This window comes from Chelonoidis abingdonii, chromosome 5 (genome assembly GCF_003597395.2).
Source record: "Chelonoidis abingdonii isolate Lonesome George chromosome 5, CheloAbing_2.0, whole genome shotgun sequence".
NCBI classification, from domain to species: domain Eukaryota; kingdom Metazoa; phylum Chordata; order Testudines; family Testudinidae; genus Chelonoidis; species Chelonoidis abingdonii.
The window spans coordinates 81,811,137-81,827,771 of record NC_133773.1 but is presented as its reverse complement, the minus strand read 5'-3'; the positions used below and the strand labels follow the sequence as shown (position 1 = coordinate 81,827,771).

At 39.6% G+C, this 16,635-nt stretch overlaps 1 protein-coding gene across 1 annotated transcript in view; it reads right to left on the bottom strand.

Moving 5' to 3' along the window:
* The window catches only part of WWC2 (WW and C2 domain containing 2), a 150,296-nt gene continuing 133,661 nt past the window's right edge, over positions 1-16,635 (bottom strand). Inside the window, exons 20-23 of the mRNA XM_032781120.2 lie at positions 15,341-15,433; positions 13,382-13,624; positions 4,923-5,050; positions 1-1,836 (exon numbers count right to left, since the gene is read on the bottom strand). Of these exons, the coding sequence (XP_032637011.1) occupies positions 1,770-1,836; positions 4,923-5,050; positions 13,382-13,624; positions 15,341-15,433 (531 nt within the window). The 3' untranslated portion in view covers positions 1-1,769. The remainder of the gene's footprint in view (positions 1,837-4,922; positions 5,051-13,381; positions 13,625-15,340; positions 15,434-16,635) is intronic.

The window sequence follows — 16,635 nt, the reverse complement described above, 5'->3', positions numbered from 1 at the left end:
TTTTTTTTTTTTTAAACCAGCAATAAATGGATATCCATGAAGAATTATGCTCAGTCAGTTGGCCTGGCTGGCACTTGTTCAAAACTGTGTGGCATCCAGTTATACATTTAAGAGGTTTGAAATAATAAATGTATTTGTGTATCACAAGAAAATCCTTGATGTGTTTAACAAGATTCTAGGCACAGAATTTTCTTATCTTGAACTCAGAAGACATTTGCAAACATATTGTAGCTATGTTCTCTTCATCTTTCAACAAGACTAATTACTTTCTGGAAAAGTGAAGTACTATGTATAGGTGGCTTGTCAATATAATCTGTAGGTTAAGGACAAAGATTCTATCCACAGAATTAAAAAAAACAACAACAACTTTGAATTTAATATTTTTTTCAAAAAACTTCAGAGATTATGTACTGTAGATACAAGTTTAGCTACATCATTTTGGTGGTAAGATCAATCACAAAGTTTTGTTTTACCGAACAGTGTGTTGTAGATGCTTTATTTCAGATCTGATGCAGTAGCATGCTTTCCTAGGGACTATGACAAGAACACCCACATTTTGTAACAAAAAGGTCTGATCAGATAAGATAAAATTCTATTTTGATAGACATCTTGTTCACATTTACTCCTTAAGCTTGTTCAACTTGAACCATCATTATTCTGAAAAACAGCTTGTGTTTTATTTACTTAAAAAAATAATGAGAACTGTAGTACATATCCTACTGAAATATTTGGTTTTCTAGGTCACAGACTTTTCCAGGATGGATTTCTATACCAACAATACTTCCGGTACTTGAGTCAGTGGATTCATTATGAATTTGATGGGTAGTTTTTCCTCTTCTGACAACAGCACAGATTTAATTTTTCCTGAACCTGATCTTTTTTACATACTGCTTGTTGACAAAAGTAGACAATATTTAGGTCAAAAGGTTACATTTCAATTGTAAGATTTTGCAGCGCAGTGGTATGACTACTCATATATAAACACCTTGGTGTGAATTTGATTCAGCTTCAGTTTCAGAAAGCAGCTGCCCTTTTGGTAGTTTCACTATAAGAGGTTTTAGGGTTACTGGTCTACCCTTCCCTTCCCTTCCCTTCCCCCTCACCACCTTGCAGATGCAAAGTACTGTACAGTGCAGCCCAAAGTACTGTACATTCACAAAATGATATTCCTGCACTCAGTACTCCATGTTCTTCCTTCATAGAAACAAAAAGGACAGTCAAGAAACCGTTTTCAGAAACAAAATCCCCATGTAGGTGACGGAAATCTAAACAGCACCTGTTACGAGGCAGCCTTGCTGTTTTGGAAAGGAGCTTGCATTCATGGTTAATTTCAAACTATAAAAGTCATACTTGTACAAAAATATTGCATGGCATAACAGCCATCTTCACAGTCTGCTCACGTGAAAATAGTGAAAAGATAAACAATCTTCTGTCGAACGTAATATTTCTCAACACAGTGCGGTTCAACAGGATACACGCTTTCCTTTGTTCCATCTTTACAAAATAAGAGCACACATGCGATACATACAAACTGTACAAAATTAGCATCGGTGTACCAGAATTGTTCTACTTTGGTTTTCTGGTAGTTGTGGTTTGTTTGTTTTTTTGCGTCTTTTAACATACAAGAACTCAGTTCGCTGTATTTTACAAATGAACATCTTTATAGTTGGATGTAAAATAGAAGAACTTTGAAAGCAGGAGGCTATAACTACAAAGTGTTCATCTAAAAAAAATGAGCAAGTGGAAAAATACTCCAATGAAAAACGTAATTATACATCATCTGCTGGTAGGGATGGTATGTTGATCTTTGCTCTTGTGAAGTATGCTATCTTCTCCCTAGAATCAGAAAATAAGTTTAAGGAAATCTTTACAGTGATTAGCAGCTAAAATATCACAAGAACTCCAACAGCTTCAGTATATGATGAATAACGTAGGAGAACAGGTCTTTCAAATATCAGTTTTATGCAAAAATTTCAAGTACAAATAATTTGTTCTATTGACTAAAATCCTTAGGGTCAGTGCTTTCAAGCTATCCAATAAATATGCTTGCAGAGAATGCTGTTGCCAGAAAAGTCTGGAATGAAGGGCCTGTATTATGCAGATTTATCAAAAGAGAGAGAAGCTCCAGAGAGAAGAAAAAATGAAGCTTCTCAGTACAGCAGTGGCAGCAACAAAGAACTCGTAATCATAACAGTGAGATCATGGTAACCATATATCCTAATATGGCATTAAAAGGAGAATAATCACTGCTAAAAAAGCATTTGACATCTGATCCAGACTTTCAGAAAGAAAATCAGCAGAAGGAAAAAACAGGGCAAGAGTAACAAGCTGCATGAATACCCTCAAAAAGAGGTTGATAGAATTGTCACTATATGTGCCAGTTGCTTCCCCAGACCTATTATCATCACCTCAGTCTTATCTGGATTGCACTTCAGTTAGCTAGCTAGCTCTCATGCATGTGCCAATCTCATCCAGATACCGAACTGGCTTTCAACAGCACTGCATGGCTTATATGGGAAAGATGCAGAGCGCGATGTCATCAGCATACAGAAAGCACTTCCCCATTAGCCCTCTCGGTAGCCCAGTGGACATGATGAAAGAGATAGGGACAAAACAGAACCTTGAACTCTCCAAGACACTGCCCCTAGAGGATAAAGAGCCACACTACTCTTGGCGAGTGGCAGAGGAAGGAACGGTGGCACCAAAGAGCAGCTACGCCTACTCTTGCTACAGTCTACAGCAAATCTGTAACATTTCATAGTGAACAGTATTGAAAACAGCAGATTTATCAGCACAGGCATCAGGATCTTCACACTTCAGTGTGAGATCATCCACCATTACTACCAACGCCAGTCCAAACCCAAGTTTGTACCAGACTGAAAAGTTTCAAGCAGATTTGGAGCATCTAGATACTCATAACTGTCTCTATCACCTCCAAAAATGGAAGACTAGACAGCAGGTGGCATTTAACCACATTGTGAACGTTACATATTGGTTTCTTGAGCAAAGGTTGCACAACAGCTCCCTGAACAGATACCACCTATATGTCCTGTCTGTAGGAGGTGGTTGACAATCTCCACTAGTAATGGACCTACTACTCTTCTGCTGACCTTTACCTGCCAAGAATGAAGTGAATTCAAAAAGACAGCAAAACACCTCTAATAGCTCTCATTGAATTAGATTGAACTTGACTCCTGATCCTGCCTCCCATTCACAGTAGCAGGCAGCCAAGCCCAAATCTGCTCAGTTTTATTCACAACATATCCCTCATAACTGGATGAACTTTTCCAACTACCCCATGAAGGCAGCTCTGATCAACAAGCTGTCTGTCACCCAAACCTAATCTACTGATTGGATTATATGGCAGAGGCAAAGGATCTTTACTTTAAATTCTTATGCCATAGTTATGTGGGAGGCAAAGACTCTTTATGACTCAATATCTCAACATCAGCCTCTGCTTTCCGTCACTGGAGACTTTGCTGTCATCATTCTAACTTCACCCGTGAAAGGTGATCTGTAGACCAAGGCAATCCATGAGGGCAAAGCCAGATAAGATGGTGCATAGGACACGCCGTATAGATCATGGATGATAAATGTTACAATATTCTACCAACCCATCAAGAGTGAACTTTCACAGGAATATCTTCCCACAGAGCCTCCTAGAGGTGCTCTACTTTCATTAGTCTTTGAATGGGGACCATTAAAACAGGTCCATCACCTGACAGGACTGGTGTGCCCTAAACTCAAACTGTAAGGGGTTATTTCTCCAATACACTGAGCCTGGTTTCCAACTGCCTAAGCTTGAGCTCTGGTTCAAAACACTAGATCAAGAGTGCAACTAAGTAAACTGAGCCAGTAGCTACCAGTTCACATAGTTACATGGCCATCAGGAACTTCAGAGATGATACCAAGGTTTTATCATCCCGATGGATGTTGATGTCATCGTATAACTATCAGCCTCAATTCCTCCAACAACCCTATGGTTAGGAGCTTCCATAGTTCATGCCAAGATCTGGGAGAGCAATGGGTTGATAAGCACCCAAAATTAGTCCCAAATTATCTCCATTCCAAGACTCACATACAAGATAAAGACAATATATTTTATCCAATTCTGCAGTGAGTGACTGCTGTATTCTGAGTTGGAGGCAAACAGCATGGCCATACTATCTCCCCGCTCAGTCTCCTTAGGTTGAATCTGTACTGAATAGCTGGCTGCTGCATCAAAATGGATCCATCAGTATTATCCTACCAGCTTTTAGTGATGCAAGCAAGATCAAGTACTCCATCCTTAAGTCACCACAGGTGACACTATTAACCACCAATCTTGCATTTAAGAGCATGAGCCTAAGGCTAGAACCACAACCTCTTAAAAGTTAACTACAGGAAAAACCAACAGAAATGAAATTTACAAGATTTCATTTCTGGTTTTATGCTGAACAAATCCCATAAACAATCTCTGCCTGCCTTGGTTCTCCTTGCTGGCTGTCAAAAGGGACTAGAGGGAGCCAAAGCCTCACAGCCAGCCATCCAGTTGTGGTGCCAGTTATGAGGATTTCCTGGTCAAATGCATATTGCCTTAACACTCTCTATTACGTGTTCTAGATTGATTGGCAACAGGGAGATTTACTAAAATTATGCCAAAGAACCTCTGTTACTTGAAATTCTGCCCTTTCTCCCCCAACTCTGTTATTTAGTCTCTGAAATCACTCAACTGTTACACATCAGAGCCCTAGATTAAGAGAAGATGTAGACTTTGACTAATACAGCATTGGCATATTGGCTTACCCTCATCGATAATTCATGTTGCAACACTGCAGCAAATTGACCAATTCTAAATAAAAGGACGTTCTTAAAATGAAAGCTTAGACTGACTAACTTCACAGATTTAGAAGAGCCAGAAGACCAACCAGAACATGCTGTACCTGAACGACTGCACTTGCAATGGCACTTTCTGACTCTGTTCCCGTAACCGACATACATCCTTGGAAGCTTTTCTCATCAATTTTTCAGCACTTAAACCCTGTTTCTGTTCCTCCTTTGATTGTTCAGCCTGTAGAGGGAAAAAAATTACAACATCCAGCAACTGACAATTTCAAAGAGGCTGTAGGAGGAAGAATGTGGAGTTAAACTCATCAGGCAAAATCTCTTTATACAAGGGAATATAGCACAAAAGTTACTGACATCTCAAGTAGAAGTGATGAGCATCACTTCAATAGGGAGGTGGGCATTAATTTAGAAACGGAAAGAATGCACCAGTACTTCCACTAGCTAGATGCCTGAGGCGAGAAATTATTTCCTCGGTTTATAACAGACTAGGGCCATGCCAGTTTGAACAATACCAGTCTATTGCCTGGCCAAGTGTTTAGTTACAAAAGGGAAAGAGAAGGTGCCTTTCTCATATTTAAAATACTTCTGCCCATTTATACTCCTTTACAATGCTCATCTTACCAGCTTCTTAAAAAGAGACTGGCTCGTGACTAGAGCTCAACCTCTCTAACGTTAACAATTTTAGATCTATTACTTACAAATGACCATTTGTTGTAGTATTGCTAAGGAAAATAGTAGGGCTGTCGATTAATCGCAGTTAATTCACACGATTAATCAAAAAATTAATCACGATTAAAAAATTAATTGCTATTAATTGCCATTTTAATCATACTGTTAAACAATAGAATACCAATTGAAATTTATTAAATATTTTGGGTTTTTCCTACATTTTCATATACACTGTAGTCAGTGTTGTAATCGAAATCAAAGCTTAAATTATTTTTTATTCAAAATATTTGGCACTATAAAAAATGATAAACAAAAGAAATAGTATTTTTCAATTCACCTCCTACAAGTACCGTAGGGCAATTGCTTTGTCATGAAAGTGCAACTTACAAATATAGGTTTTTTTTGTTACATAACAGCACTCAAAAACAAAACAATTGGAAACTTTAGAGCCTACAAGTCCACTCAGTCCTACTTCTTGTTCAGCCAATTGCTAAGACAAACAAGTTTGTTTACATTTACGGGAGATAATTCTGCCCAATTCTTATTTACAATGTCACCAGAAAGTGAGAACAGGCATTTGCATGGCACTTTTGTAGCCAGCATTGCAAGGTATTTACATGCCAGATATGCTAAACATGTGTATGCTTTTTCATCCTTCAGCCACTATTCCAGAGGACATCCTTCCATGCTGATGATGCTCGTTAAAAAATAATGCGTTAATTAAATTTGTGACTGAACTTCTTGGGGGAGAATTTTATGTCCCCTGCTCTGTTTTACCAGCATTCTACCATATATTTCATGTTATAGCAGTCTTGGATGATGACCCAGCATGTGTTTGTTTTATGAACAGTTTCACTGCAGATTTGACAACACACAAAGAAGGTACCAATGTGAGATTTCTAAAAATAGCTACAGCACTCGACTCAAGATTTAAGTATCTGAAGTGCTGTCCAAAATCTGAGAGGGATGAAGTGTAGAGCATGCTTTCAGAAGTCTTAAAAGAGCAACACTGATGCGGAAACTACAGAACCCAAACCAAGAAAGAAAATCAATCTTCTGCTGGTGGCATCTGACTCAGATAATGAAAATGAACATGCATCAGACCACTCTGCTTTAAATCGTTAACAAGCAGAACTCGTCATCAGCGTGGACACATGTCCTCTGGAATGGTGGTTGAAGCAGGAAGGGACACATGAATCTTTAGCGCATCTGGCACGTAAATATCTTACAATGCCTGCTACAACAGTGCCATGTGAACGCCTGTTCTCACTTTCAGGTGACATTGTGAACATGAAGCGGACAGCACTATCTCCTGCAAATGTAAACAGACTTGTCTGGCTGAGTGACTGGCTAAACAAGAAGTAGGACTGAGTGGACGTGTAGGTTCTAAAGTTTTACATGTTTTTATTTTTGAATGCAGTTGTTTTTTGGTGCATAATTCTGCATTTTTAAGTTCAACTGTCATGATAAAGAGACTACACTACAGTACTTGTATTAGGTGAACTGAAAAATACTATTTTTTTTTTTTTACAGTGAAAATACTTGTAATCCAAAATAAATAAGAAGTGAGCACTGTACACTTTGTATTCTGTGTTGTAATTGAAATCAATATATTTAAAAAGGTAGAAAAATCCAAAAAGCATTTAAATAACCGGTATTCTTTTTTTCTTTTTTTAAATTGCATGATTTATTATGATTAATTTTTTTAATTGCTTCACAGCCCTAGAAAATAGTATTTTTGTGGCAGTCACCGAATTGAACCATGGAGTTGGGGTACAGCCACGCAGCATTTTGGAGCAAGTGAGAGCCCATCCTTCTCCCTAGGCTTCAGAGCCAAGTTCCAGCCTGAGCCACAGCTTCAAAGTGCTGCCTACACAGCTACTTTTAGAGTGTTAGTGTGAACACTGCTAGCCCAAGTCTGTCAACACACACCGGGAGGCTCACTCCTGCTTGCTCCAAAGTGCTATGAAGACACGTCTTGAATGTATAGGCTACAAAAAGCAGAACACTTGCAACCTGTTGAAAATGAACATCACTAATTTGCCTTCAACATCAAAGTCTATTGTACTAACATTTTTTAATATGCTCCTATTTCTTGCACTTCATTTTTTTTAAATAGAAGCAATTTTGCAATAATATAATATAAGAGAAAATATCCACTTCAGAATACTTAACCACCTATTTTAAAGGTGAGAGAAGGAAAAACAAAGCAGCAAAAACAGCTGTTTTTCCTGTATGTTAACAATCATTATATTAAAAAATTGTTCTACTATACTTGCATTGTGTGTCTGCACCAATGATTATAGAAAAGTTACCACCCCGAATAAAGCTATGGTTTACTAGTAGCACTGCTGAAACCACACACTCATCCCCCTAGAAATCCCTCTCTCCCCTCAAAACATCAAGTCAGATTTTAAAATTGAGGTTAATACAGAAATATTTTCCCCATTAGTTCTTGGACATTAGCAAGCACGGTATACAGACAGCAAGAATAGCAATCTGTAACTTATTGCTGGCAATGTAAAGTAACACTTGGAAAATTAATACATGTTTTGTCAGTGGCCATCTGTTAAAATCACAAGCATTCCCAGCTAATGTTAACTATTGCAATATGTAAGCATATACTATTTCAAGTTTTCTACTTTTATTTTCACCTCACATATCTATGATATTTCTGGAAATTGTACCACATTTAAGAGTAAATAGCAGGAAAGGAATGTGCTGCCTCTGATAAATGCAGAAACAAAACATCTACAGTGAGAAAGACAGACCGTCAAAAGAAAATTCTCAGCAGATCTGAAAAAAACCTCTCCCTGGGTCAGATCTGTATTTTCAGCACAGAGCAGAAAAGGTCATAGCCACATGGTAATGGTTTTTTTCCTATGGTTCAAGAAAGATAACATAGCCCCAATTCTCTCCCTTCCTGGTAAGATAAGTGTGGGTCTCAGTGTTTCACTTGCTTCTGCAAAACGTTACAAAATCATTTTAATAAAGGATAGAGAGGCATTTATAGAAGTTCTGGTGAACTAGGTAACCTTTTAGTATGGATGTAAGGAGTGATATAGTACATCATGATCATGTCACAGCTTACAGTTTGTAATTATCTGGGGACAGCACTTGAAAGAGTGACTGGAAGGGCTTCTTGTTATTCAAAGCCTTGAATTAACTCACTGCAGTACTTAACACCACCCAAGGAGTTTGTGCTAGCACTACAGGCAGGGGCAACAGACTGGCCACTCTGCCAGACCTGAAACGACCTATTACATTCCTGCCCACCAACCCATTTATCAAAGTGCTTGCAGCTCCCGTTTCAAAACCTGAAAAAAATAGCAGTGAAGAAGCATGTTTTCAGAGCATTTTCAGTAACTGAGTTGCAGGCCCTGTTTCCCCTACCTGAGCAATTCCTACATCAGGTACTGGAGGCGCCATGAGCTTGCACTCTCATGTTTAATTGGGAAGGGGCTGAGTTTGCACCTTCCCTTATTGGAAGCAGCAGGCACTTCAACTGATTATGGATTTCCCAAGGAGGCAGATACCTCAGTAAACAGGCCCTGTGCCTCTGTACTAGCTCCCCAGCCCCTCCCTCCCTCACCTCCAACTTTGTCTGAACCCACAACAGTATGGTTTCTGATTGGGATCCCCCACTAACCATTGCTCTTAGAGACCCCTTGGTGGCAAGAGGGTATGAGGGAATGTTGCCACCAACAGTAGAACCCACACCCCGTCCTTGTCCCAACCCTGCCCAGGACACACAACCTGGACTCCATGGGGGTAGTGGAAGATACCACAGAGGCTGCACGCTGCTTTTGCTGATTCTCCCCCATCTTGATCCCCCGTGTTCTTGTACCTTTCACCTGCAGCTATGGAGGGGATAAGGACACCCTGAAAAAAGCAATGCAGCTCATTTGGCTCTCGCTAACTCGTTTTATTAAAGCTCAGTGCAGCATCACCAAGCTACCACATCACACACTGTAGGTGAAGAGGTAAGTGAGCCTCAGGACAACTGAGCACAGGAAAGCTCTCCCCTGTCTAAGCGCATGAGTTCCCAAATCATTGTACAGAACAGACCCACATGATGATAGACATTTTCTCTTCTCCCATTACCAACTGTCTCAGCTTCTTACACTGATGAAGGGAGATGATCTCCTCTCCCCATTCATGAATGTGGAGATCATCTCCCTTCATCAGTGTAAGAAGCTGAGACAGTGATTAGGTGAATTTACCTCATGTAAAGCGGTAAGGGCTTAAGTGTACTTAATCAATCATATACACACATACAGAGGCTAGTAATATATAAGGAGGTGCATAACCAATATAATCAATACAGTGAGTTAGGGTTACCTGTAAATAACCCTTTTTGGGAAGAAGTGCAAAACAAAGCCATTTGGCTAATTCAGATTTAACTTTACTGTGTATTCTCTTATTCAGCTCTTGAAATGTCCCCGATATTTGGGTACACAACAAGGATGAAGTTACAATGAAAAGTCACAATGACCCAGCCAAATATAATCAGAATAAACAAGGAAAGTCCCCAAAGTACCAGACAAATACATAAGTTATACAGGTAAACAAGTTATATAATTTAGGGCACAATGCAGAAGGTTATATTTGTTCAAAAAATGTTATTATTATGTAATGAATCCAAGGAGAGGGGTATTGATAAAAGTACAGAATCATCTTGGGTATAAAAGACTGTACTGAGACGTTAAGTCTTTGCCTAGGGTGTGTGCAGCCTGTTCATTGGCCCACCACCCTTAACTGATCACTACGATGTGGTACTTTGTACCTATGCTGAAATAAATCTGTTCCTTGGATCTGAACACTGGAATTAGCAGTGGTTTTGTCTGTTAGAGCAAGCAGTCATTGTCTGCTTTGCAGACATTTAATATGAGTGTTTAGATCTTTTGGGAAAAAAAGAATAAAAATGTCTAATTTTTGCTGTTCTTTCCACTTCTCCTTCCCACTTGCTCCATTTTTCTCAGCTGAAAACCAGGTGAACAGCTATCACCCAACTCTCTGCAGACCACTAAAAAGTGCTCTACAAAGCACAGTTTGGCAGCCTCTGAGCAGATTAATACCCGGGGTGAGTAAGTTTCATATTGATTCAGTGCAACAATTCATTTCTGAGCAGCTGTTCTAATTTCCTACACTGAATTGCAGTATGAAAGCGCACAGGATACCAGTTCAAAACTTCTTAAAAATGAGAGGCCCTCAAAACAAAAATGTGAATTAACTCTGTCAGGGGATTTTTAAGATCTGAGGTTTTGACTCAGGCCCAACATTTATTTTATTTTTTAATACTGCCTAAAAAGAAATATCTGTGGATGGCAGTTTTGTTTTACCATACAGTTGGTAAGATGTGTCTTTATTTCTGCAACTACACTTTAAAAAAAATCAGTTCTGCAAGCATAACATGTAAAAAGGGTGCTGAAACCAAAGATCTGTCTATGTGGCATTAACCTCCTACTACAGATTATCTCCATATGGAGAGGTTAATTTACCAAACAGGGAAATAGAATGGGTGCTTTTTTTCTTTTTTAAATGAAATTTGGAAACCTTTCCCAGTGGAAAGGTGGATCAGAACTTTAGAGGACTATACTCTAGGTATGTAAATACTGAGGATGTGATGAGAGCTGTTTTAGGGAACTCATTTTATTTATTATTAAAATATTAAGACACCTAGAACTTATTTTGAAATGCTGGATAATGTTTCTATTTTTTCTGATCTCTTCTGTCTCCTTAACCCTATTCAAGCCAGAAGAAATACATCCTATTGCTGAAGAACTATACAAGGTTCTCTGCATTATGGATGATCACACTACTCCTGTTGGAGTAGGGGATATATACCCTATATGCGCCGGGGAGGTCTCCACATTGGCTCCAAATAGGTTGCTGTGGTGGGACTGTTGTAGCAGGCTAGAAAGGGACCACTAAGTTTTTGTTTACATTGGTGACTGGGAAATCCCCCACGCCTTCAGGTTTTGTTTTCACTGAAGATTATCTAAAATTCTCCCACACTTGCTGTAGCCATATTGGTCCTAACTATGCTGGGACTTACAGGCTTTGTAAAGAAATACACCCATGTTGTCTAGACTAGCCTGTTTAGCCTACAGAGTGGTAAAGTGGCACTAGCAACCAGTCTACAATAGCATTCTCAACATTACTAGCACTGTTGGGGACTGTGTCAGTACTAAAACAACCAACCACAACCACTCAACCCAACCGCAGGAGAGTATCCTACAGGCTCTCAGTGTAGACAGCTGTAGGAGGAGCAGAGAGACTGATTCGTAGCCTGGAACAGAGGCATTAGAAGGGACTGTACTGTAGCATTACAACCTGAATGCAACTTGGGGGTGGATGCCATTCTCCTTAATTCTCCACAAAAGCCTAGGCTTTGCACTGGGAACTTCAGCCATTGGTTCCCTGACATAGAAATGTAAATTAAGGGACCTTTACAGTACTAACTAATGCAGAGATCTGTACATGGTATTGGGGATAACTATGGATTGGAGTAATCTTTCATTTTTTAATAAGGTAATAGCTTCATATTTGTCTACAGTGTGGAGGTAGAAATAAGGTCTGATACTCAATTGCTTAATAAATTCAGCTTTTTTTCCCTTAAATAATCGAACTTTTCTAGTTACAAAACAAGAAGGAGCTTAAACATACACAAAGAATCCACATGGATAAAAACAACAAACTTTGCACTGTCGGCACATTTCACCCAAGAATCTCCAAGAACTTTTCCCAACGCAGAGCCCTCCACGCTACTGTGTGTTAGTATTACATAACCATTTTAGAGAACAAGGAACTGAGGGACAGAGAGGATACGTGTCTTGCCTGCAGAGAGTCTGTGGTAGATCCAGTAATTGATCCAGGCAATGTGAGCCCCTACATTGCTCTAATCAGTAGACTATTTTACATACTATTTTTACTTATTTTTTAATCTTTTCTGAAATGCATCTACCTCCTGGTGGGTGAAACTCAGCTCTCCCTGGCCAAAGTCAGAAAAAGGGTGTTCTGAAGGACAAACTCAGCTGGGGTGGGGGTCCTGTGGGGCTGCTGCACAGCCCCTCCGCAGGTATTATTACAGTCTGTAGTCTCAAATCATGGCTTCTGTCTCTCTGTGTCCTCTTTGTTGAGGTTTCTAGTCAGCTACATCTGTGTAGAGTTTGAGCCAGCTACCCCTGAATAGCAACCTCCCCCAACAAAACAAAAACATTGACTTCAATGAGAGGAGGAGGACTGGGATTTAGGATTATTAAACCTTTAAACGGATTTCTATATTGTTTCAGTACACAAACCTCGCCTCCAAATGAAAAAGAGTGTTTCACCTCCAAATTAATTGGCTACTCAATTTGATGTTCAACTTCAGAATAACATTACTTCTGGTGTTCAGCGAATTCTAGGCTTAAATAAGCAGCAAAGAATCCTGTGGCACCTTATAGACTAACAGACATTTTGGAGCATGAGCTTTTGTGGGTGAATCCCCACTTCGTCAGATGCATGCATGCATGGTTTAAATAAATAAATAAATAAATACTTGATCTTGGATTAATTCTTTAGTAGACTTTTTCCTTAGATTTCCCATGATCCTTTACTCATGTGACATAATTCAGCTTTGTAATTAGTTAAACTTAATACTCCTGTAAAAATCTTCTAAAAACATCTAAACACCCACATCAAATCGAAGAACCTATAGTAAAGGGTTTTTAATTGCTTTTGTTTAGTACTACTATGGCCCCATTCCATCTATAGACAGGACATTTTTCATTTGTGCTTCCTTCACAACCAGACTGCAACTACCAGGTTTTTAAGCACAGCCCTCCCTGGAAATAAATGAGTGCTTATCATAAAATGATGCAGTTTTGTTCACTATTTATACCTGCTTTTCAGCTTGTTTCAAGAGCTTTTGGAATCGCTCATCCTCCAACACACACTGGGGAAGGTCAGTCTCTCCTCTGGCTTTCATCTCCTCAAGCTTCTGTTTAAGATCGCGCAGTGCCTGAAGTTCATCGTTCAGCCGATTCTGTCGCGTCCGAGATGCCTGGAGGTCCAGCTCCAAGTCAAGAGAAGTGCGTACAGGATGCTCTTGCGTAGCTCTTCGCATGATCGACTGGCACGCAGGCTGAATTGTTCAGGAATGATAATGTAATAAACAGTAAGAGTACATTTAGTATACAAAGGCTGAGGTAAGGAGTTGCCAGTTGGGTAAGGAATGTTCACATTTATTTTTTCTGAGCACAAATTGCCATACCAGATCAGGTCAAAGTCCACAGGCCATCTACTCTGGAACTCTGCTTCTGGCAGCAGCCACTGCCTAAAGCTTCATAAGATGCTGTAAAATTCCTATAGTTTGTACATTACAGATGCCATATGGCTATGCTAGAATAGCCATGCCAGCATAGCCACCACTCCCAGGAGTTTTTCTGTCCAGCAGAGCACTACCTCCCTGAATGACATTAGCTATGTTGCCAGAAGCCCTCTCTCATGAAGATAGCTGCATCTACAGTGGGGCTTTTGTTGGCATAACTATGTCGGTCAGGGGTATGCTTTTTTCACTCCCTTGACTGATGTAGCTATGCTGACATAATTTATGTGTAGACCAAAAGCCTTAGTGAAAATTTGCTTTCTGACCCTCATAGCAACACAATTATAAAGTATGAGATTTAATAGTCTTTAGCTTTCCTAGTTCTGCATGTGTGTCATTAATAGTCATAAAATTATCCAGGACTTCTAAAATTCCAGACATAGCATTTGATTCAATGACCTCCTGTAGCAGGCCTCAGTCCAGCAAGGCACTTAAATAAATGTCTAACTTTAAGCGCGAGTAGTCCCATTGATTTCAGTAGGACTATTAATTTTCTAAAGTACCTTGCTGATTCGGGAATGTCAGAGATTGACCATAGCCTGTAAACAAGTATTTCCCTTTCAGTGCTTCAAATTTATTTCCTTTAATTTAATTGAGTTTCCTCACATGATGGTCAGAGTAATCCCCCCTGCCCCGACTTTGCAATCTCTTCTCCCACATCAACTCTGCCATCCTGCTAAGTACAGTCAGCCTTCCTTAGCCCCTTTCAATGCTTATTTTATCTCTGAAGCCTAGTAACCAAAAATGGACACAGCCCCCTAGGTGAGAATGTACATTTCATTTTATGTAGTCATAATATCCTTTTCTCCTTCAAATCTCTTCATTAGTCACAAAAGTTGTTGGAGGAAATTCATTGAAAAAGAAAACTTAAGTACAGCTGAACCCTTGAAACTATGGGATTTTCCCAACCCTTTCACCAAAACTATGTTTAAGATGAATGTTGTCTGTGTGTTCTTCATATTTACTGTATATAAACATGCAGAATATATTATTTTATATTGAAATAGTGTGTTGCATTATTGAAGGATCCCGATCACTTTTATACACTGTACAGCATCTCTCTGAAACAACTAACCCTAAATGTGAGGGTGGCAGCTATCTGGCGCACATCCTAACAGTGATGAAGGTGCAATTCTGCCCCAGGTTACCAGGGCAAACCTCTACTCTCACAAGAAATGCCATGGGATTGTTACTATCCAAACACTGGTGAGATCATTTTGTTGCTAAAGGTCTCATTCAAAGGACCTACACACAATTAATGGAACTGTTTATCTGCTTTGGAAAGATGATGGGCCAAGTCACAGTTGTGTCAAGATTTGGATCTGGGATCCCAGGGAGTCTGGGTGTTTCAAAGAGATGTTGAGATCACGCTAGAGACTCCAGATGCCTAAAATCAAGCTGATGGTTTAAAATGAAATAGAAAAAAGTAGCAGATATGTGGATCACTGACTGCTCAGGTGAGACGGCACTTACCCTTTTAACTCTCAAGCTCCTCCGTTCTGTGGCATTTCTCACAAAGAGAGACTTTTTGGCCAGTGTTGAGCTGTCACTGTCACTTCGATTCAGCTGTCAAAATATGGGTATAAACAGTCTGATATAAAACAGCGGTATATTTTAATACAAGGCCTGTTCTGTTTTTAAGTTACAAACATTTAGAAAACCTCAAGGATGTTGATGTGGATCATTCGTGGGGTTCAATAAAACCTCTCAGTCAGATAAAATATATGTCCAGGGTTAGCATCTTAAAGAGCGCAGAGACATTTCCTGCATAAAAGCAATCTGAAGCCACATACTGAAACCTAGGCTATTTAGTGGTAGTGAAGGATAACATTCGGTAATTTGACTCTATTTTTGTTCTTCAATTTATATTGCCAGTCCAGACAATATCAGTGGTTCTATAACATGAATATAAACATCCCCCCCATACACATCAAGACATTTCAGCAATTTTTACTTGGAAGCAAAATGATGATTCAGCCAGTAGGTCGGCAACTTAACTTCTTAGCTGAGACCTCAATTCCCAACATTTTGAAAGTCAAGCCCCATTTTCAGGGGAAGGGAATCCTCTGCTACCTCATGTACTGTTGAAGGCCCACTCACTTATCAATCTGATATGCCTCCCCTGGGGGAGTTGTGGCCAACACTGGCTTAGCTAATCACATTCTCTTCCTCATAGAGCACATGACAGTCTCAGCGTAATGATGACACACAGGTGATGGAAGGTTACTCATGGTTTGAAACTGACTGTTGCATCAGTCATCAATTACAGTGAAATTAAAATAGGATCATTTGCAGTTTACAATATTTTACTGAAAATGCATTGTGGATTGTTTAAAAAGTTTAATTAGCTTAGCACAGGGCATACTTCCAAAGCATTGGCTGTTTTACAGTCCTCTTACTTCCAAGGTTGCGAATAATATTCACTTGCCTGGGGTAGACCCTTATCAACAGAGCTGCACAGGGAAAAGCAAATTACTCTACACGTTCACCTGACCAACAAGCAACAATCTCAACCTCAGTATTACTTGGACTGAATGTATGTATGTGCAGATCCTCCTACAAGAACAGTACTACTTCTCAGAAATCAGTACCACAGACTAAACAACAACAGTGGCTCTTTTCTTAGGCCATGTCTACACTGTGTACCTTACAGTGGCACAGCTGTGTCACTAGAGCTGTGCCACTGTAAGGTCCTCCATGTAGCTGCTGTATGCCAGTAGGAAAGAGCTCTCCTGCTGGGGAAATAAAACCACACAACGAACAGCGGT